The sequence below is a fragment of the Anabrus simplex genome, chromosome 5 (genome assembly GCF_040414725.1).
Source record: "Anabrus simplex isolate iqAnaSimp1 chromosome 5, ASM4041472v1, whole genome shotgun sequence".
NCBI classification, from domain to species: domain Eukaryota; kingdom Metazoa; phylum Arthropoda; class Insecta; order Orthoptera; family Tettigoniidae; genus Anabrus; species Anabrus simplex.
The window spans coordinates 120,896,718-120,921,120 of record NC_090269.1 but is presented as its reverse complement, the minus strand read 5'-3'; the positions used below and the strand labels follow the sequence as shown (position 1 = coordinate 120,921,120).

At 38.3% G+C, this 24,403-nt stretch overlaps 1 protein-coding gene across 1 annotated transcript in view; it reads right to left on the bottom strand.

Moving 5' to 3' along the window:
• Window positions 1–1,016: 1,016 nt before the first annotated feature.
• The window catches only part of LOC136873839 (major facilitator superfamily domain-containing protein 12), a 66,336-nt gene continuing 42,949 nt past the window's right edge, over window positions 1,017–24,403 (bottom strand). Inside the window, exons 7-9 of the mRNA XM_067147108.2 lie at window positions 23,516–23,666; window positions 10,476–10,603; window positions 1,017–4,107 (exon numbers count right to left, since the gene is read on the bottom strand). Coding sequence (XP_067003209.2) covers window positions 4,007–4,107; window positions 10,476–10,603; window positions 23,516–23,666 — 380 coding nt within the window. The 3' untranslated portion in view covers window positions 1,017–4,006. The remainder of the gene's footprint in view (window positions 4,108–10,475; window positions 10,604–23,515; window positions 23,667–24,403) is intronic.

Below are 24,403 nucleotides of genomic sequence, written 5' to 3'. Positions count from 1 at the left end.
AATGGTATTCAAAACTTCTGTTGCTAAGTGCATTTTTTCTGTACATTCAATTCAACATCAGACAGTATAGGAAACAATACCATGTCTCCACTAGAGATGTGCACACTGGACCACTCTTGCAGTGATCTTTAGAGTGACCAGAGTATAAGCAACAGCTAGTTTCGAAAGCTTGCTTCTACCTGACTGTCGGGCTAGCGAGTTCTGCTAAGTAATGGTCTCCAAGTGTGATACGATGGAGAACTGTCATTGGGAAATATCACAAAGCTGTTCAGTCTTTAGATTACCTTGTTATTCAATATAAATTTTGCTTTACGTTGCACTGACACAGAGAGGTCTTCTGGTGACGATGGAATAGGAAAGGGCTATGAATGGGAGGGAAGCGGCTGTGGCTTTAATTAAAGTACAGCCCCAGCATTTGCCTGGGAACCACAGAAAACCATCTTCAGGGCTGCCAACAGTGGGGTTCAAACCCACTATCTTCCAAATGCAAGCTCAGAGCTGCGCGACCCTAAACGCACGACCACTTGCTTGTTACCTTGTCATTCATTAGAGATGTAGACTGAAAATGAGGTAAGGGAGAAACTATATAGTCATTAATAACGAGGATAAAAAGACTAGCTGTCCGACTCGTTGGCTGAACAGTCAGCGTACTGGCCTTCGGTGCAGAGGGTCCCGGGTTCGATTCCCGACCGGGTCGGGGATTTTAACCTTAATTGGTTAATTCCTACGGCACGGGGCTGGGTGTATGTGTTGTATTCATCATCATTTCATCCTCATCCCGACACGCAGGTCGCCTACGGGTGTCATAGAAAGACCTGCACCTGGCGAGTCGAACCTGTCCTGGGATATCCCGGCACTAAAAGCCATACGACATTTCATTTCAAAAGACTAGCTTTGTGAAATGCAAACTTGGAGGATGTATTTTAAAGAAATCCAGTACTATAGCTAGGCACAATTGCTTCTGATGAATGAATCATGGAAACTAATCGACCATCATTTCCACAGTCAGTAGGCTTGAGTAGAAACGAGTGCATTAGATCTAAAGCCATTCAGTGTCATGTCGGACTGTGGGTTTCATAAGGGGGCATAAGAACTAATTAACGTAGGTAATGAATTAGGAAAATTTGACATCTGATTTTCACTGTAATAAAACAACTGTTACATGCCTATGTCATGAGCTAGCCAATGACACTCATCGCTCAGTTATACTGGAAATTGTAGAGGCAATGAGAGATAATCGTTCAACTACTGCTATGTTAACTGACAATTTTTTTATTTTTTTTTAATATTTCATATCGCTCACTGTGCATTACTTCCTACATTGGGTCCTCAAAAGTTGAATAATATTCACATGCCTCTTCCCTAAAGTACCAAAGTCTGGTGACATTATTATTCGAGAAATTATACAACAGAGTAGCCTGTTGGTTGTTCAGTTGTCAGACCTACGAAAGGTTACTTTCGTAACTAATCAGGGTTTGAATATGAAGATGATGTTCGAAATTCAAAAATGCTTTCCTTGAACCCCTTGTGCATCACACTGTTTGAATACAGTATTGAGGCATACTTTCAATGAAGAAGTCCTACATACGAAGGAAGAGGAAGTATAGAAAAATTACTCGAAAAAAAAACTATATCTAGACATGATACTGGATGGAAATCAAAGTTACAAATAGTCAAATCGGTTTTTCATAAGTTTGACAAAATTCGGGAAATGTTGTCTAAACTAAAAAGTAAAATGGAGTCAATGGACAAAGGTGTTATGAAGGATTTAAATGATTTCTTGCAAATGTTTGATGATGCCATGGATAACTTGGAATGTGTAAGAAAGGTAACCATCCAGAATGTACTGTTGTGGTTTCACAGCCTCAAAAATCAATGTGAGCAGAGAGCTGGTGATAAGGAATTCATCATGATGATAAAAGGTAGATATTCTACATTTATAGAAGAAAAATTGACATTGCATATATACCACAAGATGGCAACATTTTTCTCTCTCCTTGTTTTCATGGATTGACAGTGCTTTCCAATTCTGATAAGAATGAAGTACATTGCGAGGTGAGGCACTTGTGCATATGGGTTGGTGAAGGTAGGTATAACTGCATATATTCATGCATGAACATTATTATTGAAAGATTTCACCATGTGGTTGTAATATGATTTTATATTTTAGGAACGGGCGAAATTCAAGAAGATTTAATTTGGGCCACTGATGAACAACCAAAGAAACGCAGCAGATATGAAAAGTAGAAAATCCCTTCAGGACACAAACATGCAGACGAAATGATGCTGTATATCACTACAGCACAGAGAGATCCTGATGAGGAAATGGGTGTTCTAGATTGATGGAAATGTCATGAAGGTGACTACCCTAAAGCTTTCCAAATTAGCTTTAAAGTTGTGTGTGCCAGCCACAAGTGCTTTGAGCAAAAGAACATTCTGCAGTGCCAGTTGGTTTTAAACAAGATGCACACTCACCTAGATCCTCAAAACGTGAACTACTTCTTGAGTTTGTCATATATTAAATCTTAAAATCTAATAACTGTCCATGTTTCTATTGAATTAAAACACTCTTCTTGAAATTTATAAATTCACTGACTTAAAATCTTGTGAACTATTAGTTTAATTTGTTACACTGTCGATTGTCACAGTCAGCGAAAACCATTTTCTTTGAGTTGTTACATAATACAGTCTTAATATCTAATAAAACGTCCGTTTCATTTCACTGACATCTCTATCTGTTGAATGGGGAACAATAAGTTTGTAAAAACTACGTAATTGTGTTGCCTCAAAACACTCTTCTCAGATGTTTTAATATACTATCCTAAAATCCAGTGCACAGTTGTTTTATTGAGATTTGAATGTAGCACAACAAGAATAAAAAAATGTTTCCCATCACACACTCAATTTCAGAATAGCTCTGTATCATTAATTCATCCATAGCAGTTTTTCAGTGTATTATGCTGAAGGTTATGTGCAATAAGGAGGCCAGTTCTCTTGTGGACCATCTGTGATTAAATTAAAGGCAGCAACTAGCAAAAAATTAACAGACTAAGAGATTGTAAAACTTCTCGTGGAGTTAATACTTGGTCTGGTTTCGTTCATTGTACAGGTCAGTTATTAATTCCTTTAAACAAAGTGTTCTATAAAAATGGATAAAATTATATTAAGGAGTAAACAAAGACTCAATACAAATAAAAGACTACCAGTACAATTTTAGTACACCATGTTATATTTGCATCTTATGAGACTGATATGCAGAGCAACTAGCTCTTTCATATATTAAACGGCATCATAATTCTGTTCTAAGAAAGGAGAAAAGTTTTTGTCAACTTTTGCAATACCTTTGGGCTGTACAGAGATTTCATCTATAACATTGCCATTACTACTCTCAAGAAGTCCATCATGATCTTCAAGAACCATGCTCGTGGACCTCAGATAAATATTTTACGTACCTCATTCTTTTGCCTACTATGCAACTTCATACTATCTCATGTCGGGCTAATCCTGTCATCTCTGTATCTATTATTGTTGTTCGGGTACTCTTTGACCTTGGCCAATCTGCAGCTGTTGCGGGAAGATTGTATAATAATAAAATAAATAAATATATAAATAAGGTAGTGAACTATACTTCTGATTTCCAATCCTCTCAAGCAGCATGAAGGTGAGTACACAACTCATTTGTGCAGCTTTTCACAGAAATAAGATTATAAAAATATAACATGATGTATCAACTAAAACAGTATTCAATAATATTCTTATCATAGGAAAGGCTGTAAAATTTTATAATTGGAGAAATTCAAGAATAATTAATACTTCTTGAACATTACATTTGTTCTGTGCGCAGTTCACCTAAAATTCAATGAATATCACATTCATACTGTTCCCATCTCTCAAGCTAACAGGTAACTAACTACATTCTGCACACGCATACCTTCATGAATACATGATTGTATAAAGACATTTACTCACAGCCAATACAGTGGAATATTTAATATCATATAAAATGCTATGATACAATAGCAGGACTCCGGAATTCTTCCTGGATATTAGTTCCTGCGCCATCATGAGGAAAGTCAGTTTCAGTATTCAGTCTGCTGTATGCGTCATCTGTAAGCAAATATTATGGTTTTCTGTAAATTAAAATTCTACATCTACCATGACATTATGGAAAGCAAGAGAAGGAAATTTTCTCATTAAACAAAAATATTCAGAATTCACATCCTCAATCTCTAAAAATCCAACAGCTGGTACCCTGTATATGTAGAAGTCAGTACAACTGCCACACCTGAAGCCTCAGTAGTAAGTCTGCTAAATGCATTATGTGGAAATTGCACAAATGATAATGCAAATAGCTAATGCTACATAACCCACTCAAAAAGCCAAGAAAAAACAGCCCCAGGAAGTAATGTGTTGAAAAGAAAATAAAAAAAAGGTTGATTAACAACATGGAACTTACAAGAATCAGTGAACAAAAGATGTGTCAGCAATATTGTCCGATTGTATCACAGAGCTGCCAAGAAGCCACATAGTATTATAGTGTACATATCAGAGACACTGTTATCAATAACAAAAGCCTTTTACCATCCATATTCTACCTACCCTAAAAACAATTGTGTTGGTAAGCTCTGATAGACGAAGATGGAAAGGTGCCACACACATTGCAACTTGACTGGAGCCACACGAGGCAAATGAACGATGATATCACAGCAATTGGCAGATGGCTCAGAATATAAATGACTTAATTAAAAAATATAATAGCTATCACAAAGAAGATGAGCATGGATTAACAGCTTCCTGTAAGATTAACAGCTTCCAGTATTTCTCCCTTACATCTGATTCACTGACATACTGCCATTGTGTGCTGCAAACTTAAAACAGATACTTCTCCCTGATTTTCTTTGCATATTCCACCATAACTATTCTTCTCCTCAATGAACCAGGCAGAGTACACTTGAATAGTTCTTAGATCTTCATGCATCAGAGGTTTACAGTATAGTTCTAGGTACCTGGGAAGGTTGGTAACTTGTCTTGATATTTTGTATTTCACTACTGGACCCACGTATAACATTACTGTTGGAGGTTCTTCCAGTTGGTTGCAAGCTGGTATGAAGTATCAGAACTTACCAACACAAATAGTTTTAGGGTAGGTAGGATATGGAAATAAGGAGAAACGTGGGAGTGCGTAAACTTCAAGAAGAGATTGATATAGCGAAGCTAAAATGGTTTGGAGAAATGATGAGAATGCCAGGAGAGAGAATAAGCCACATTAAATGATTCATTTTTACTGTTTCAGCAGGCTTCTTGGTAAAACTTGAATGTAAACTTTTTTGTACTTTTTTTTTTTACGTTTTTCATAAGACAAGTATAATTTACATACTTCAGATATGTACTTCCTGATTAACATCTTTGTTTTGGATGGCTGACACCTTCATATGGTACAAAAATCAGGTATATGCTATCTTCTGCTGTTGTGTAATAATGTATTAACATTCCAGAAAAAAAACCCAGTTAACTGCCAAGGTCCATGTTAAAATATAGTAGTGTTGAAAGTGTTAAATATTTAAAACATTCTCAAGCACAGTGATGATGAGTACTGATGCCCGGCATATTCTTGGACATGGTATTGCAATATACTCTCGATATTTGTGCATAGAATATAACAGGACTAAACAAGGGGGAGGGAAATCCAACAAATTACTTCAATTTTTTTTTTTTTTTTTTTTTTTTTTTTTTTTTTTTTTTTTTTTTTTTTTTTTTTTTTTTTACATGCAAGGGTGAGAGGATGCTATAAAGCTATGTGGTTTTATCAGGCCAACTAGGAGTTGCAAGTGTACCAGATTATTAGTGGTACATTAAAAGCCTAACAGTCACACTACTACTCAGGTAATAGATCCCTTGCTGCAGATATCACATTAACTGTTGGTTTACCATGGTCTCAAAAGGCTCCACACACAGTTAGCATGACAAATTGTTTAGTAGTTTACTGGCGTGTAATTTACATCATCATGCTTCCAGCCACAAAAAGCTGTTCTTTCTTGGAAACCTCATCTCCACTGAAATTCAGCTGAACACATTGAGAAGGTATTGAAAGCTTTCCCCACTCAAATGCTACAGAACTCACAGTCATGGAATGACATGTTGCATGCCTCTGTAGCAAAACTTGCACAAATCCATTATGATTCATACTTTAGAGGCAGAAACACTGGGACACAGGTTCAGGAACCTGAGACATCTATGAAGTATGCCACATGATGATTAGAATGGAATCTGCTGGTACTTTACTAGATGACTCATTATGCAATGCACATATCCAAAGTTTAGACCACACCTGAGTTGATAAGTTAATTTCTTTCATGGCCAGACCTGGGCCCCAACTATAGTAAACTTTTAAGACAGTGTTCAAATGCTACTGTTATCTTCTCATTCCTCCAGAGAACAAAGTTGTTTCTTTTTTCAGGCATAATTCTGTTATATCTTTTCTTTTTCAGGTAGTTTCTAAATTTACTTATAAATTAGTTTACAAGAACCTAAAAAAAAAAAAAAAATAAAAATAAAAAAATCAGTTACAAATCTCCCATCAGGAGACATGAAATAAGACCAAGTAGATTTTATGGCAGCATAAATGACAACTTGCAGGATAAATTCACATCCTAAATTTTCTTAGTACCTATGTCTGTCTGTGTCTGCCCAGGAGCTGAATTTAAATTGTGTGCACATACCAGAATCAGCAGGGCAGATGTAGTATGATGCAACAAAGTAAAAACAGGAGAATGGTCCTTGTGTCTTCATACACATTCCACCACATTGGAACAGGCATGTAGTTATACAGTCTCTGATGTATGTTCAAGTATATGCCACATGCTATGGTAAAATGAGCTGGTTCCCCTGTATTAAGGATACAGCCCTTGGATGTGCTCTCCCAACTCAATTCCTCATGGGGAAACAAACTATCCTCACACCGAGTTAAGGGTACTGATATTACACAAATTACAAAGAGGCGACGGCAGTTGATCTATCACTGAAAACAACAGGTTGGTTTGGTAGAATACCGTAGATACATCATGACTTTGGCCATCACCTGTAAAGATACTTGAACAGTAACTGCTTCCTACTTAGTTCTTATCAGTGGCAGTTCATGAATGAAGGGCTTTATGGTACTGCATTGCCACCATTTCAAAAACACACAACATATTTCACTCTGTAACTGATTACATACAGAGATGTACAAATGTAGCAAAGTTGAACTTATGGTGGTATGCTATTCACTTCTCCAATGTTATCTTTATATTTTGGTTGTAAATATTTTGCTTTTCTACTGTCAAGATAAAGTAAACATTTTCAGAACGTGGCTGATGTCCTGCAAGCATGATGTTTTCTCCTTAGGCTTGAGGCACTCAGGCTGTGGCAGGGGTTGTTAGAGAAGGCTTGTCTGGAGGCTGAGGGAGGAACCTGACCTGCAATATGGATTGTCAGGGGAAGGAAGAGGGCAGTCTGGAAGAGCCCACAGCAACATTGCCAACTAATGAACAATGTGCCTATGTTGCTTGTTAATTTGTAATATATTTTGATTCTCAAGACAAACTCTATAGCAGAGAGAATGATCTGATTCATGTAACATTTTTCTTACACATTCGTTAATTTTTTCCATTTTTCATATTTTCTTGTTTATTTTTAATAAAATGTTTTTCTCTAAACTGATGTCATGCTTCACTTTACTTTATTTATAGCTATTAGTTGACCTCATCATGTCTATATTAGTTAAATGTTCCCCATCAAAATCCAGGGTGTGAATATTTCTAAGTTATTATTGTTCAAGTTTAAAAACTTCATGTTTATTCTGTATTGAACCGAGAATCTAATGGAAACAAGAGAGGTCCACCTATTCAATACCATATAATGTTATAAGAAAACTTATAACATTTTATTATACTCTGTACCGGTTTCGATGCTGGTGTGCATCATCATCAGCCAAAAATAAGAAAAATATACATAGACAAAGTTACAATAAACAATGCATAAAGTACATACAAATTTTACAGAACTGGCAAGACCTAATTAAAAACGGGATCCATAAACATTAACCTATGACTTAAACTTAAAAAATAGCACCAACTGTCTTAAAACTATGAATATACGTCCTCTTGATAAAAGTCCTCTGAATCTAAAAACATTAAACCATGTGCGGACAAAAACCAATGTTTCACTATCATAAAAGTCCAAGAGCATAATTTTTAATTTTGTAAGAACTATGTGTAAAAGGTTTACTTGCTAAACATTCACTGAGTATTAGAGTAACCAGTGCAAGAATTAAGAAACAATTTTTCTATTGGTTAAAAATGGCTCTTATTAAAATAACACAACCAGTCAAAAGACGTAACTTCCTATTTTACGTGATAAAACATATGTCTTCTCTAACATAGCCGCTTTCTTTAAGTATTAGATAACAAGATCTTTTTGATGAAAAATATTGGCGGACGCTGTGTTTCCAGGGTACTGCTCTCGGTTCAAACTAGGACCTGAAGCAAATAAAAAAGAAAATATCAAGAAAGGCTTTTTTTAAAAATCTTGTCATAAAAATTCTCTCCTTCCTTCATTACCATTGGCTCCGGGCCCCTCCTACTCCTTCTCAGTGCCTCCCCTCTTTTGCTTCCCCCTCCCTTCCCCTCCAACGCGGGTGCATTGGTCACGGTGTCTTGCGGCTCTCAGTGTCTTCCCTAACGTCTAATAATACATAATAATTACGCTCCCAGAGGTGAGTCTCTTATTCACGTAAATTTAAATATTTAACTGCAAATCTACTTGTGCAGGTCTCGTAGCATACAAGTGATCTTCAGTGCCAACAGGCTGAACTGTGATTTTATGCAGCAATATTGACCACCAAACCAGATGCTCCACACAGCCAGTAGCTAGCTAGCTAATAAATCATAATGCAAGTTAAGCAGACAGATGGAAAGTAATGACTCGGCAAATAAGAACAGTGACTATATACTGTATGTAAACACATACACAGAGCAATCAAAAAGTCGCGCACATCAAATTAACATACATACATAATCATCATCATCATCATCATCATCATTATTATTATTATTATTATAGACTGTTATTCCTTTCAGCGTTCAGTCTGCAAGCCTCTGTGAAATTATTATTATTATTTTTTTTTTGCTAGTTGCTTTACGTCGCACCGACACAGATAGGTCTTATGGCGCCGATGGGACAAGGAAGGGCTAGGAGTGGGAAGGAAGCGGCCGTGGCCTTAATTAAGGTACAGCCCCAGCATTTGCCTGGTGTGAAAATGGGAAACCACGGAAAACCATTTTCAGGGCTGCCGATAGTGGGGTTCGAACCTACTATCTCCCGAATACTGGATACTGGCCGCACTTAAGCGACTGCAGCTATCGAGCTCGGTTGAAATTATTAAAAGTCGCCACAATCCTCTATTTGCAACTAGTGTTGTGGCCTCATTTAGTTCTATACCTCTTATCTTTAAATCGTTAAAAACTGAGTCTTGCCATTGTAATCTTGGTCTTCCTCTACTTCTCTCCTCCGTAACCGAGTCCATTATTCTCCTAGGTAACCTATCTTCCTCCATCAAATTAAATTATGTTATAATTTGTATCACAGTAATTACATCTCCTACGACTAGATCGTACTGTAGGAGTTATGAGCAACGAGTAGAAACACCATCTGTCATATACCGGTCTATAGCTTGACGGACCCATTGTTTTCCCAAGAAAGAGTGTTCGTTGTTGAACATTATTTTGCCAGTCATTCTTATGCATGTACTGCAGATGAGATTCGTCAGAGATACCCGGATTCTGCAGTTCGTAACACTTAAATGATGATAACTTAATCGACCATTTTCGGAAATGTGGAAGAGATCTAGAAGACCGGCCATTTTGACTGAAGCTAGGTTCACTGGGGTGGAGAGAATGATTATGAACAATGAATGATTATAAAGGTTATAACTATTATTAGTATACTGTATGTCTTGCAGTCTGCGTATTAAACCAATATGGCTTACTGTGCATGACTTTTTGATCACCCTGTATATGAAAATAATTTACATCACAATGTCCAAAATAAATACCATACATGGCAAGTAAGTATAATTAATATTAAATGTGCAAAGAATGATTATGCCAACTTATAAATAAAACCGAATAACAAGTACCTAAATTAGAATACTGTCCTAATTTGGGTGTATCTTTTACATCCTCGTCTATAGGCAAGTCTCTGTTCCCTTCAATATTTTTTCTTACCTAACTCAGATTTTGCCTCTATACTGACATCCTATGCAGAATTGAATGGCTGAGTCTTGGCTCAGCATGATAAACACATACCATACTTTATCTCAGCTATTCAACAACCATGCCAGATCTACTGTATTTTTCTTGCAAATTAACCATCAGAAGACATATTTTAATAAAATATTATCACTCAAATGTGTCTTTTTATAGTGTAATGGAACTTACCTTTCTTCCTCTGGCCAATATGGAAGGGAGTTAATGTGGCCAAGGCAATTAAACCAAAAACTGCAGAGCCACCACACACGTAAGTTATGACATTACGAAAGTACCCAGGACAAACAGTCAAACATTTCCTGCAAAGAAAAAAAAATATTAATAATGGTAAGGAAGTCAATATAGTAAAGCATAATGAAAAATGAGGAAGAAAATAAGTAGCAAACTAAGAAGGAATTACACAACAACCAGAGAAGAAACATGACACAGACCAACATTTTCAGCAGAATCTTCATAAGTTGACAGTAACTATATCAATAATTCACAGCTAATAACTTCAAGTCTCACAGGTAACAATCTGTTCATGGACTGTGCTGAATGTACATTCCTTTTGAATCCAGGTTTATTTGCAGCAGGAAGTAGGATTAATTTTCTTCCTCGTCCTCTACACAGGGAGTCTCAACATGGCTTATAGGTGTTACTAATCTGCCTAGTACTCTGCGAGGCAGGAGTTTGGGGGAGGGTTGAGAAGAGATTGAGAGACACCAACTATTCACTGATGGTGATTTTAAGAGACAAAGCAATGGAATTATCAGCCCCCATTGGCGTGAACAACATCACAGCAGATTGTGATAGTTCTCTCAAATTATGGTTATGTAAGGTGTTGAATTATGTCCAAGGAAATGGAAATTTGCTTTAATGACAATTACAAAAATATTTAGTAGCCTACGTGACTCAGGCGGCAGTGCACCGGCCTCTCACGCTGGATACCGTGGTTCAAATCCCGATCATGTGAGATCTGCGCTGGACAAAGCGGAGGCAGAACAGGTTTTTCTCCAGGTACTCCGGTTTTCCCTGTCACTTTTCATTCCAGCAACATTCTTCACTATCATTTCATCTGTCAGTCATTAATCATTGCCCCAGAGGAGTGCGCGACAACCGGCACAATTCCTATCCTCACCGCAAGTTGGGGGCTTTATTCATCCCATCCCTGACCCAGTCATTGACTGGAAAACAGGTTGTAGGTTTTCATTCATTCATTCATTCATTCATTCATTCATTCGTACAGAAATATTTCATAATTATTGTATCTATGAACAGAATTCTCTACCAACAATACCTGATGTCTTACTCCAATTCTGCTCCTCAGGAACTTCATTCCATTCTACTTTATAGTCTTTTTCCTTTTACTTCATTACCCATGTCTCCAATGCATAGGTCAACATGGGTACATAGTACAAATACTGTATGTCTTTTACGGTATACCTTTGTATTTCTGTGGCATTTCCTTGCTCCAAACTAATGAAGTAATCCGTTCATAAATTCCTATTCTGTTTCTCTGGCTTAATCGCACTTTCCAGCATTTTAAATGAAAAACATTCTGCAACAACCAAAACAGTTCTTGGAGTGACAACACATTTCATGTACGATGAAATTTGTCCACAATTATGGACCTGGGTGCAATAGTGGTCTAATCACCACTATTTTCAAAATGAGAAACATACCCTAAAATGGAATTAATTCAAACAAAGTTTTAACATTAAAAATATGGGCACTTCAGTTTCTTAACATGGATAGATCTGTGTTGATCTAGGATACATATTTTTGTTATCCCACCATTTGACAGTCAAGGTTCAAGGTATTATTGTGATAATGCTATTTACTCCATTGACAGCACTTTGGCGTTCTCCCTGAATGGGAGAGTTTGATTATTGTATCACGTGGTACTGAATGTATCGTGATCTTTCTTTATGTCAGCAAATGTGAACTGAAACAGACTGGTTTTTTTTTTTTAGTGTTTGAACTGATCATTCAGTTAGGATCAACCTGCATTAGTTTAAACACCATACACTTGCAAGCGACACCTCTACGGCAGTTTTTCTGATAAGGGCGCAAGTGCAGGGTTAATTTGGACAATGCCACAAGAATCTAAGCATAAACATGGAAGCACAGTCCATCATAATTATAATGCGGATATGGTTGATAAAGCTGTTAAAGAGATACAAGATAAACAACTCGCATACAGAAAAGCTGCAGAGAAGAAAGGAAATCCTCGTTCAACACTAGAAAAAGAAGTTACGACTACAAACCCAAGGAGCATACGCATTGATTGCAATGGAGGAAAGCATGCTAGTGGTTAGAATTCTGAAAAATTCAAGTTCGGGGCTTCCTTTTAAGTCTTCAGATGTAAGGTATCTAGTGAAAGGGTACCCTGACAACTGTGGACGGAAGAAGAATGGTCTCGTTCTTCCTTGAAGAGGCACTCAGCTGTGTTGTTAGTTCAATTAAGTGAAAACATAAAATGCTGCAGTGCTAGTGATACCAAGGAAACAGTTCAAGAATATTTTGAAAATCTCCACACAGTATTGGAAAATCTTCCACCAGAAAATATCATAAATTACAATGAAACAAACATGTTGGACAAAGAATTCAAAGCATCAAGAGCGTATTATTGATTCATCAAAGTGCAGTGTCTCTATAATGATGGCTGTAATACCAATATAATGGTCTGTTATTGGACATTATAAATTTTCCAGCTAACTCATTCTTGGTTGCCTGCGTTTCGCCCTCGTGTGCTAAGTTAGGCTCGTCAGTTGGTGTGCTACGTCCCAACTGATGAGCCTAACTTAGCACACGAAGGCGAAACGCAGGCAACCAAGAATGAGTTAGCTGGAAAATTTTTAATGTCCAATAACAGACCATTATATTGGTATTATAAATTTACTCATTCAGGACAAATATTTTAGGTTCCCTATGGGAATCAACATCTACATCAAATGATGGCTGTTACGGGGCATAGAGATTTACTGCCACAATAAGTGTTGTACAAGTCAAAACATCTATGGGACACATGGTAGAAAGTTGGTCCAAAACGAACTCATCAAAACAAAAGTGGATGGTCTGATTTGTGTTCAAAGACTTCTTTGTTACCATTGAGATTCCTTATTTGAGATTGCTTGATGGCCAGAAGGTTCTGATTGGAGACAACTCTCCTTCCATATTTTACTGCATATTGTAGAGGAGTGCGAGCGTAATAATATATCTTTCATGCTTCTTCTACCTAACAGCACGCATCTTTTACAGCCACTCTATGTCAGCTTCTTCAAGCCATTGAAAGTAGCACGGAATGCAGTGCTCAGAGATAGGAAGAAATATACTCGAGGCACAATATCAAAGAATGCTTTTCCAAGATATCTTAAGCAAACTTTGAGTAGGATTTCTGCCAATCAATCTAAGAACACAACATAATGACTCGCAGCGAACTCTGCATTCCTTTTGACCCAGATACTGTGCTAAAGAAACTAACGGATATGGAAGAAAACTCTGATGTGAGCACAAAATGGACAGCAAGTTCTGAAGACCATCTATGAAGTATTCATTACCCGATAATAATGTCTGCCACCAGCAGCTAATATAAGCTGAATGTTCCTGCAGGATGGTCTATTTTGGGTAGCGACATTACCTCTACTGAAAGCAGTAAACTTCTCACAGTAGCAATGATGACAAATTTGCGGAACATCAGAGCGAGGCAAGAAATGAGAATTTTGAACTTAGCTGCCTAATTTTTCATATAAATATATTTTCAAAAATTTTTGTAAGAAAATGTGTTGGAATGGCTGCAGCAATTTCGCAAGATAGTGCAGATGTTCATTTCATCTGCTGATATTTTGCTGAGGTTGAACACCTATCCTGGACAAACTTTATGGTTGACCTCTTTTTAACTTATTCATGTCTACACTCTTAAACAGGTGTATGTCATTGATACCACTTGGTAACCAACTTACTTTGAGCCTCTTCTGGATACAGACAACCTTGGCACTATGAAATTCCACTTTCATTTCATCATCTGTCAAAGTGCAGTTTTGAAGTTTTTCCAGAAATGGGGAAAGTCTAGTAAATTGCTCCATTTCATTTTGCAAGCTTTAACAATTTTGAGTTGTTTTTTCACAACATCAATCCATTTATCAGGTAAAAAGATATTAATGTGGTTTTTCGTAATTAGTCCAAAACCACGGTCACAGTATACATATGTACAAGACTAGGAAACATTGCCACAACTGTAGAGTTCTTATGTTCACAACGAGAGTGAATAAAGTATTGAATTAGGTTTTGCACATCTGGTGATACACAAAGTATGAATGCAAGACATTATTTAGTCTGCTCCACGCCCCGCTTCATTTTCACACCCATGCCTATGTTCACCTAAGTTGTAACACCACAACTGCCTTTTATAAAAACCAACAGATTTATGTATCACTGATACGAGTAGAGCTTGATGGAAATCAAAACAAGTTACTACAGTAGACAGCATCTCTTGGTCCTTTAGTATCCTGTTTTAATGCCTGGTATGCTGATTCAGCTTTTTGTTGCTGTAAGTTGAGTTCAAACTGTAGCCTTTTCTTATCTTCCTCATCAGTTGTTGACTATCTGTAGGCATAGTTTGTCATGGTCTTTGCATGTGTCTTGGTTTAGTATGCCAAACAAATTGAATTTATCATTAAATTACATACAATAACGATATACCAGTTCCCTATTATTACTCATGCACTTTTCTTGGTACATATTATAGCAGCTAGACTGTCTGGGTATGGAATTATGAATTTTCACATACTGAATATCCTCTTGAAGAATCTGATTAGGATGAACAAAATGTTTCTCCCTCATGTCAATTCCAGGACTGACAAGAAGACCACTTCTTCTGGAATAAACACTGCACCCAAATTTTATGAAGGAAAATTTAAAAAAATAAATTATTCTTTTAGTTGCATAGCATTGTTATATTTCTACTGAAAACTGCAAATCAAAATTAAATCAAATCAATCACTAATGATCTGCATTTAGGGCAGTCGTCCAGGTGGTAGACTCCATATCTGTTGTTTTCCTACCCTTTTCTTAAATGATTGCAGAGAAATTTATTGAACATCTCCCTTGGTAAGTTATTCCAATCCCTAACTCCCCTTCCTATAAATGAATATTTGCCCCAATTTGTCCTCTTGAATTCCAGCTTTATCTTCATATTGTGATCTTTCCTACTTTTAAAGACACCACTCAAACTTATTTGTCTACTGATGTCATTCCACACCATCTCTCCACTGAGAATTTGGAACATTCCACTTATGATAAAGATGATTCCCATAGGGAACCTGAAATATTTGTTCCGAATGAGTAAATTTATAAACCAATATAGTTGGACTGTTATTGGACATTATAAATTTTCCAGCTAACTCATTCCTGGTTGCAAGCGTTTTGCCCCAGTGAGCTAAGTTGGGCTCATCAGTTGATAAATAGCACACCAACCAAGACACATGGCTAGTGCATACGGTGGTGGCCACTGCGTAGGCTACTTGGAGCCCACTGCTAATGCACTACGAGAGACTTTGTCTCATTTCAAAAATTGAATTTCAGGGTTGTGCTAGTCTAATGAATAAAGTAACTATGTCAATGCAACATGGAATATCTCAGAATACTTCTTTTGACAGTATTCCTAACTATTGTTGGGGTGTGTGTTATATGGACATAGGTATGAAAACACTATTTTCATGTTACAAATCATTTTCTACAACTCTACACAAATCTACACAGTACATTAATCATGTGAAACACACAAGAACAGAATGCACAAGTATAGCCCACAAAACTTCCTTACATGAAATGATTAAAATGCCCACGTTAGCGTTGATACATGCATCAACCCACCATTGCAGGGTACATCAGTACATCCGGGATTCAATGCCATGGCTGTGAGGGAGAAACAGAGATACTTCCCTATGTCTAAAGCTTCCATTTACATGTATTTTGTGATGCTTTGGAGAGGGCATACGGAGCAGTCATTTACATTCGATCAAACTTGGCAGGCCACACGACAGTTCATTTGACATGCAGCATGACTGAGCTTGCTCCTGTGAAAATAGTAACTCTTCCGAGACTAACTATTAGCTGCTCTTCTAGGCACAAGGATCCTGCATTGGGCTGGATACAAAGCAACCCCAAAAAATGGAAGACATTTGTAGCCAATCAGGGGACTGAGAAGAACAGAATGCACAAGTATAGAAGGATAACCCAGCTGACATCTTGTCGCAGGGTTTGAAGGGAACTTTGGTGGCATGGTCCTTCAAGGCTCCTACAATCTGAAGAATTTTTGACCAACCAACAAGATTCCACTAGGGACAACACTTCCTGAAGAAAAGATCGTCCGACAAATTATGATAGTCGCCAAGCCCCAAGCCCCCAGTGATGCCACCAAATTGAGCTCATACTGGTTACTACTTCACACAACTGTACAGATTTTTCGATTCCTATATAACACTCACAGAAGGAGAAGGCCAATAGAGAACTAACAGCTTATGAATTGGAAACAGAACACTCTCACTGGATGAAAACAGTTGAACGAGAATGTTTCACACATGAAATGTACACTCTACAGACAAATCAGCCAGTACCAAAGGTATCGAAAATAGCCTGTTTCAATTCCTTCCTTGAAGGCGAACTCATCTTCAATGTTCTAACATCACTCATGACCAGACACACCTCATTATTCTGGATGGCTCTCATCACTTCACAGCTTCGTTGACTAGAGAGACCCACATCAGATTATGCCAGTTGGGGAATTTGCATTGTGTATTCTGAACTTCAAAACCAATTTTGAATACTGAGAGGCCGTCAAGCAGTGACGAAAGTTTTACACACATTTGTCTTCAATGTAAAATCATTAACAACCCTCTAGATGGACAAACGGAAGCCCCACCACCACCTGAACAAGTGACATCTTCCAAACCATTTAACACTGCTGGAGTAGATTTCACAGGACGCCTTTTAATAAGGAATGGACTGACAGCAAAAGCATACACAACACACTTTGTGTGCACAGTTACATGAGCAGTTGATCTAGAGCTTTGCAGTGGCATGACAACAGACAAATTTCTGATGACATTTCAGAGGTTCATCGGCCGACGTGGAATACCAAACGTGATCTACTCTGACAATGCATGGACATTTCATGCCACTAACGAAGAATTATCAGAGTTGATGACAACCCTAAGTGTTGCCACGACCCACCACTTCCTTGTTCAACATAGTATCACCTGGAAATTTATTGCTCCCAGAGTGAAGAGGATGGTGGGGAAGAATGGTCGGATCTGTGAAGCGCTGTCTCCGAAAATACTGGGTGGGACAAGAATGGATAAAGAAGGACTGCATACTGTACCCATCAACAACGAAATCACACTCAACTCCAGACCAATCACTCAAGGCGACGACAAGGTGCTGGCACATTTTCTTGTTGGGGACCAATAGACAACATTACCTACGGGATCAGAACCTCAGTGCAAATCAGATTTGACAAGTGTTCAGGCAGCAACAAAAATCAGCTGATGACTTCTGGAAACACTGGAGTGAATACTACTTGATGATGCTTCAGAGCTTCCATCACGTTTGATGTCCACCGGGCAAATCTTCACGGCTACGGATTGGAAATGTCATCGTTACTCAAGACCAAGTGTTGCAGCACCGCTTGTGGAGGAAAGGACTTGTAATGGAGCTGAAATGGACTCATAAGAACTGTAATGCTTTCCATTTCTGGAAGAGGGCGAGACCTATTCAGCTGGTTGTACCATTGGAAGTGGACCAGAATGGGGAGGATGTGGTGAAACATGTTGATATAAACACTCCATGAAAAGTATACTGATAAGGTTCCTGTTTTATATATTCTTTGAAATATAATAATCTTCATGTAAGAAGAACACTGTGTTTCTGTTGTGTTCTCCCTTTCACATCTACAAGACAGCAAGATTTCCAGCCATATACAAACTTTGTACATTCCAAGTGACAACTCATGTTCTTTTGTTGTAAATTTGGAACTTATCACCAACTGTCTTTGGGAAGATTCCTAGCACCTTCTCCCCACTTAAGAGGTGCCCCCACCAAGCTCGATAGCTGCAGTTGCTTAATAGCGGCCAGTACCCAGTATTCGAACCCCACTGTCGGCAGCCCTGAAGATGGTTTCCCATGGTTTCCCCATTTTCACACCAGGCAAATGCTGGGGCTGTACCATAATCAAGGCCACGGCCGCTTCCTTCCCACTCCTAGACCTTTCCCATCCCATCGTCACCGTAAGACTTATCTGAGTCGGAGTGCAAATTGTAAAAGAGAGAGAGAGGTGTCCTGGACTAAGGGCTGTTGCTTTAATAACTCTTACCATAACCACATTGAATGTTTTGAAAAGACAGCACAATAGGACTTCGTTTCCTTTCTGCACCTTACTGTGGGAACAGTAGAGGATGACATCTTACATCCACTGTAGTGCCGCTAGTGAAGTCCATCCTCACACGCCACTAAGTGCTACCGTTGGAGCTGTTGCCCTCTAGCAGGAAATGTCCACTTAACCCTGGACAATGAGCTGCCTCCTTAATCAGCTCTGCCGCACTGAAGTCCATCTTCTCTACCTTCGCTGATGATGAGGAACCTTTTACTCATGTTGAAAACGACAATAGGGCTAACTCTTCTGCCATTTACATTGTATCAAAAAATTATCATATCCACTGCAAATGCCGCTGAGGTCTTCACTCATTACACTGAGCTAGGTCCCCCCATATTTATGAAGAGAGGGTGTCTCGGTATTATTAAGCCCCCAGGAACTGGACTGCCTGCTGTTCCACAGGTCCATTTCCAGGGTGTCTGGGCCCCCTATCCACCACATGGGGTTGCACCCTCTAGGGGTTAACAGGCTCCCCCTTATAGACATGATATTGGATTTTGGGCTTATGCAGTATCAAGAAAATAAGGTGAAATTCTTTACGTTTTGCTGAGAACTTTCCTCTGAATCATCAGAAGAAAATCTTGACTGTTCACGAGAAAAGCTTTTTAAGGAATGAGGTATGAATTTAGAAGTTATAATAGAAGTGCAAGTGGTACATTAATTCATCACTAGATAGCTCACCAGACACGGCACAGTGCTAGTGTTACATGTAATTAATCTCATAATGGAACCGTATTGAATATGATATATTAAAATTATTAAATTCTTTTATTTACAACCACCTATTCAATACAGTGGAATGTGCTAGTGCTAGTGTTCGAAGCAGAAGCTGATGGAACCATCAGAATCAGTGTGAGAGGGATTCACATAACAGGAGTATACACATATGAAAGTGCGACATGGATACAAATCTGGAATGAAACATATGGCGATGAGGAACGTACAAATTTGGAAAACACTGAAACAACATTACAATTGTGAAGGGACAGGGAAGGGGAACTACCTACGTAAATCCTTAATGACTGGCAACCACGTATTAATTGTTAGCCATTGTCCCTGTTGAAATATTTCCACAGCTTCCTGCATAATCCTGGGCTTGTAATGTCTTTTGTGCATAAGAGCTCAATCATCTTGGAACATGACATCATGACATGATGATAGAGCGTGCTCAGGTATTGCTGATTTGTCTGGATGGTTGAGATGAATATTTCGTTCATGTTCCTTGATACGAGTACCAATGGACCAGCATGTTTGGCCAATGTATACCTCGCTGCAAGTACAGGGAATTTCGTGTACCCCAGGATGTAAAAGGGGGGACAATTTGTCCTTGGTTTTACCCAGACTGGATTTACCCAGACAGGTAGGCAGTTCCCTTCACTTCTTCCTCCCCCTTATTAGCATTACATCAACTAATTACCTTTATCATTTCCAGAGATGCCAATGTGCTAGAATTTTGTCCTGCACAAGTTCTTTTAAATGCCAGTAAATGTACCAACACAAGCGTGATGTACCTGAGTACCTCCAAATTCCACCAGAATGAATCACCAACTTGTGCTCAGAAGGCCAGCACTTCTACCATCTAAGCCATTCAGCCTGGCATAAGATACCTGCGACAACAATATAACTTGCTCAATTGCCATATTCTACACTAATCCCTCTCTTTTCACATACTGATTATGAAAATCAACAGATCGATCCCCCCCCCCCCTAAATTGAGTCCAAATGCCTCACACACATAAATGAGAGAAGATGGTGTTGAAGGGGAAAAAATATCCTATGCTATTACAGTTGCCATTTGCCACCGAGGTAGACACCTCATTTGCAAATAAAGAAATTTTGATTCTGATTTTTGATTTAGAACCTCGATTATATGTTCCCGGAAACTATGTTTTGCCGTATTATTTGTTCAAATTACGTGGTCCCGCGAGCATCCTTATTAAATCACATTGTAAAAATCCTGCATTATCCGTTCCTCAAAGAAAAGATTTCGCGGATCAACCGTCCAGAAATTTCAGTCCCATCAACGCTAAATCCTTGATAACACGTTTTTCAGGAAACTGTATCTTACGAAAGGATGGCTACGGCATACTTACAGATCTTGGTGTTGACGTCCTGTCATTGCGGTAATTTTAAGAAATACTGTACTGGAAAAGCGATCAGCGGTGAACTTGCATAAGGGATCATCTTAGCATCGCATTCGGGCAGTATTGTTTAGAGAATCCTTGGAAATCATAAATCAGAGAGTGCCCATGACAATTGGAAGGAGACAGAGCGCATTTCAACAGCTCTATTTTTAGATGGTACGAGTTTCGTCAAATGTCTGTACTTAAAGATTAAAATTTCATTGTTCCGTATTGAAAGTATTAACGTTAAAAATTAAATAATTGAAAGAGGTTCAACCTATTCAATACATAGGTTGAACCTCTTTCAATTATTTAATTTTTAACGTAAATGTCTGTACTTGCTAAACCTCTACATTATGTTCAGGGTTAGATGTTTATTTTCTTTACTTTTTTCGAGTGTATCGCCGAACAGGTTTTCGGCATTTCCCTCAGGGCACTGTATAGTTACCGGGCTTTCAGGCAGGAATCGAAACTGCTCCTTCTTAAGTTAACACAATTTTAGTATTTTAATATTATCATATACGATTATGTTATCAAGGCCAGAACAGATGTTGTACCTTACATACGGTACATAAAGCCATGGGAGGTTTTGGGTTTACCTATTACCGTTTTCGTCCTAATATAAAACTGGGAATTTCACGTTTTGTGTTAAAATGTTATAAAAGCTGCAGTCGTTTTATTTGCGCATGTTACATTTAAAAACTTTGTATCATTTCGCACTTGTACCGAATTGTACAGCGAGCGCGCTTTCCAGCTGAGCTCAAGGTCGCGAATAATCGTAATTTCCAAAATGTTAATGATATTTTTTCTCTTCCTAATTTGATGGTGATTAGTGATGGGTGGGACTAAATATAATGCATTCGAGAATGTGAGGATTAATACTTTCGAAATCATATTCTCGAGATCAACATACCTTTAAAAGTTGATGTAGGCCTAATTTACGCAGTACAAGATTTCCATAAACTGACTAAGAACAGTATGCCAGTGACCAAATTACAATGGAAGATTAAAAAAAAAAGGATTTTGCCATCATGTTGGATGCTTTTGTATCGAATGTGCTTTATTTTATTACGTTAGAGAATGGAAAACTACTTGCAGTTGATTGTTGTTTGGCTTCGCGTTACGGATATTAGATTTTTTTGAAGAGTTTGGCTGATCAAAGTTGCTGAACTGAAAGAAGTTTTTAAAGGAACATGACAAAATTTTCAGAGGAAACTGACGAAGTTTCCCTGGTAAAATTGAAAGTAAACTTTTGAGATTTTTAAGACGCATACCGGTAATTAACGTTTGAAGCGAGCCCCGTGGTCTAACTTGCCTGCCTCTCACCCGGAGGGCCCGGGTTCGATTACGGGCCAGGTCAGGCATTTTTATCTGGATATGAGGGCTGGCTCCAGGTTCAGTCATTCTACGATTACCTTTAATTGAGGAGCTATTTAATGGTGATATGGGCGACCCCGGTCTAGAGAGCCAGGAATATCGGCCGAGAGGACTCGTCACACTGACCATACGTCCCCTCGTAATCTGCAGGCCTTCGGACCGAGGGCGGTCACTTGGTAGGCGGAAGGCCCATTGGGGCTGAAGTTTGGTTTGGTTTAGGGGCGTTTGTAAGATTATAAGTATACATATTTCATTTTTGTGATGTATAGCCAAATTGTTGATGGTTCATTCTTTCCTGGATTTTCTGTTTTCCCGTGTTGTACATTTTTTTTTCGTGGTTCTTCCAAAAACAGAGAATGAAGGTTCCACTGTATCTGTTTGCCTATTACAACTTTGTCTTCTACAGTGGCTTTTCTCTCAATTCCTTTTTTCCACTTGATGATAATAATAATAATAATAATAATAATAATAATAATAATAATAATAATAATAATTGTATGTATGCATGCCCAACCCTTGTCCTCTTTCTCTCTGGGGCCGGACATGAAGCAAGATAAATCTTCGTAGAGAGATTTTACAACTGACTGCCCTTCCTAAAGGCAACCTTATCAAAGGAGTGAATGAGATGAAATGAATGACGTGACAAATGATGGTAGGAAGGGACAGGGTAAAATCCTGTGCTGACACATAGCCTACTCCTGTTAAATAGCACCAAAGGGTCTACTCAAGGCATTACATCCCCATCCGACGGACAAATCACCATCAATGCCTTCACACCATATGAGCACTGCAGATAGGTTTTGGAATTTAATCCAGGTTTTTGGCATGCAATCTACAGTAATGATTAGAAATTGTATACCACCACCTCCCCTACCCTGTCGGCCAACATTCCGAGGGTGAAAATTGTTTCGACCAACAGGACCCGAATTGGCTAACCACAGTGTCAGATCACATAGATCATGCCTTAACAATCATGGCCACCAGGCTGGCTAATAATAATAATAATAATAATAATAATAATAATAATAATATACCGAGCTTGATAGCTGCAGTCGCTTAAGTGCGGCCAGTATCAGTAATCGGGAGATAGTGGGCTCGAGCCCCACTGTCGGCAGCCCTGAAGATGGTGTTCCGTGGTTTCCCATTTTCACACCAGGCAAATGCCGGGGCTGTACCTTAATTAAGGCCACGGCCGCTTCCTTCCAATTCCTAGGCCTTCCCTACCCCATCGTCGCCATAAGACATATCTGTCGGTGTGACGTAAAGCAAACAAAAAAAAAAAAAAATATAGTACTCACAAGTCCTGGATGACAGTGACAGCAATACCATTGGATAGCTTATCTGTGAAGCTCATAGCACCATATACAAATGCCCCACTTTCAGTGTTTGGTCCAATTAAATCAGCTGTGATACCCAGACTAGTAACCAGCATCAATGAGCCACCTGCACCTGAAAATTAAAAACTAATTATTAGAGGTAAAAAAAAAAAAAATTATATGTAAAGCCAAATCCAAATGTTCTAATGCAGAACCAAACCTTGCAACTATTTTTCAATATTTCTGGTTGGCAATAATTGATCAACTACTCTTCCAGAGTCATTGCTCATAATTCTTTTCCTTCATTTTGTCACAGGTTTTTGCCAATAATAGTACAGGAAAGGGCTAGGACTATAAAGAATGTGGCCATGACCATAATTAAAGTACAGCTCCTCTATTTGCCTGGTGTAAAATTGGGAAACCATGGAACACCATCTTCAAGGCTGCCGAAGGTGGAGTTCAAACCCACCTTCTAAATGTAACCATACAGCTATGTGGTCCACATAAACAGCCAACTCTTTTGGTATCTTTTACTTCCTTTACAAAAAAATTCTTATCATTTCAAGTGATTTAGTCTTATTACAAAGTTACTCGTCAGTTTATCTCATACAAGCTTCATGGAACACAACATCCATTCACTACAAAAGTTTTGCTACTTCTACTGAACATTGTGTAATTGTCTCAACTGGTAGCAATACACGTTCAAATTCATCCCAATGAAAGAGAGCAGACAATCTGCTTTACTGTAAATTTCAGTGGTTCAGCAGTGTGGCTTCAGGTCTGCTACTTTTTTGAATGTAAAATAATGTAGAGAGAATATCGGTATCAGTCCAAGCAGGTGCTGTGGGATACAAACATTATGTTTTGCTG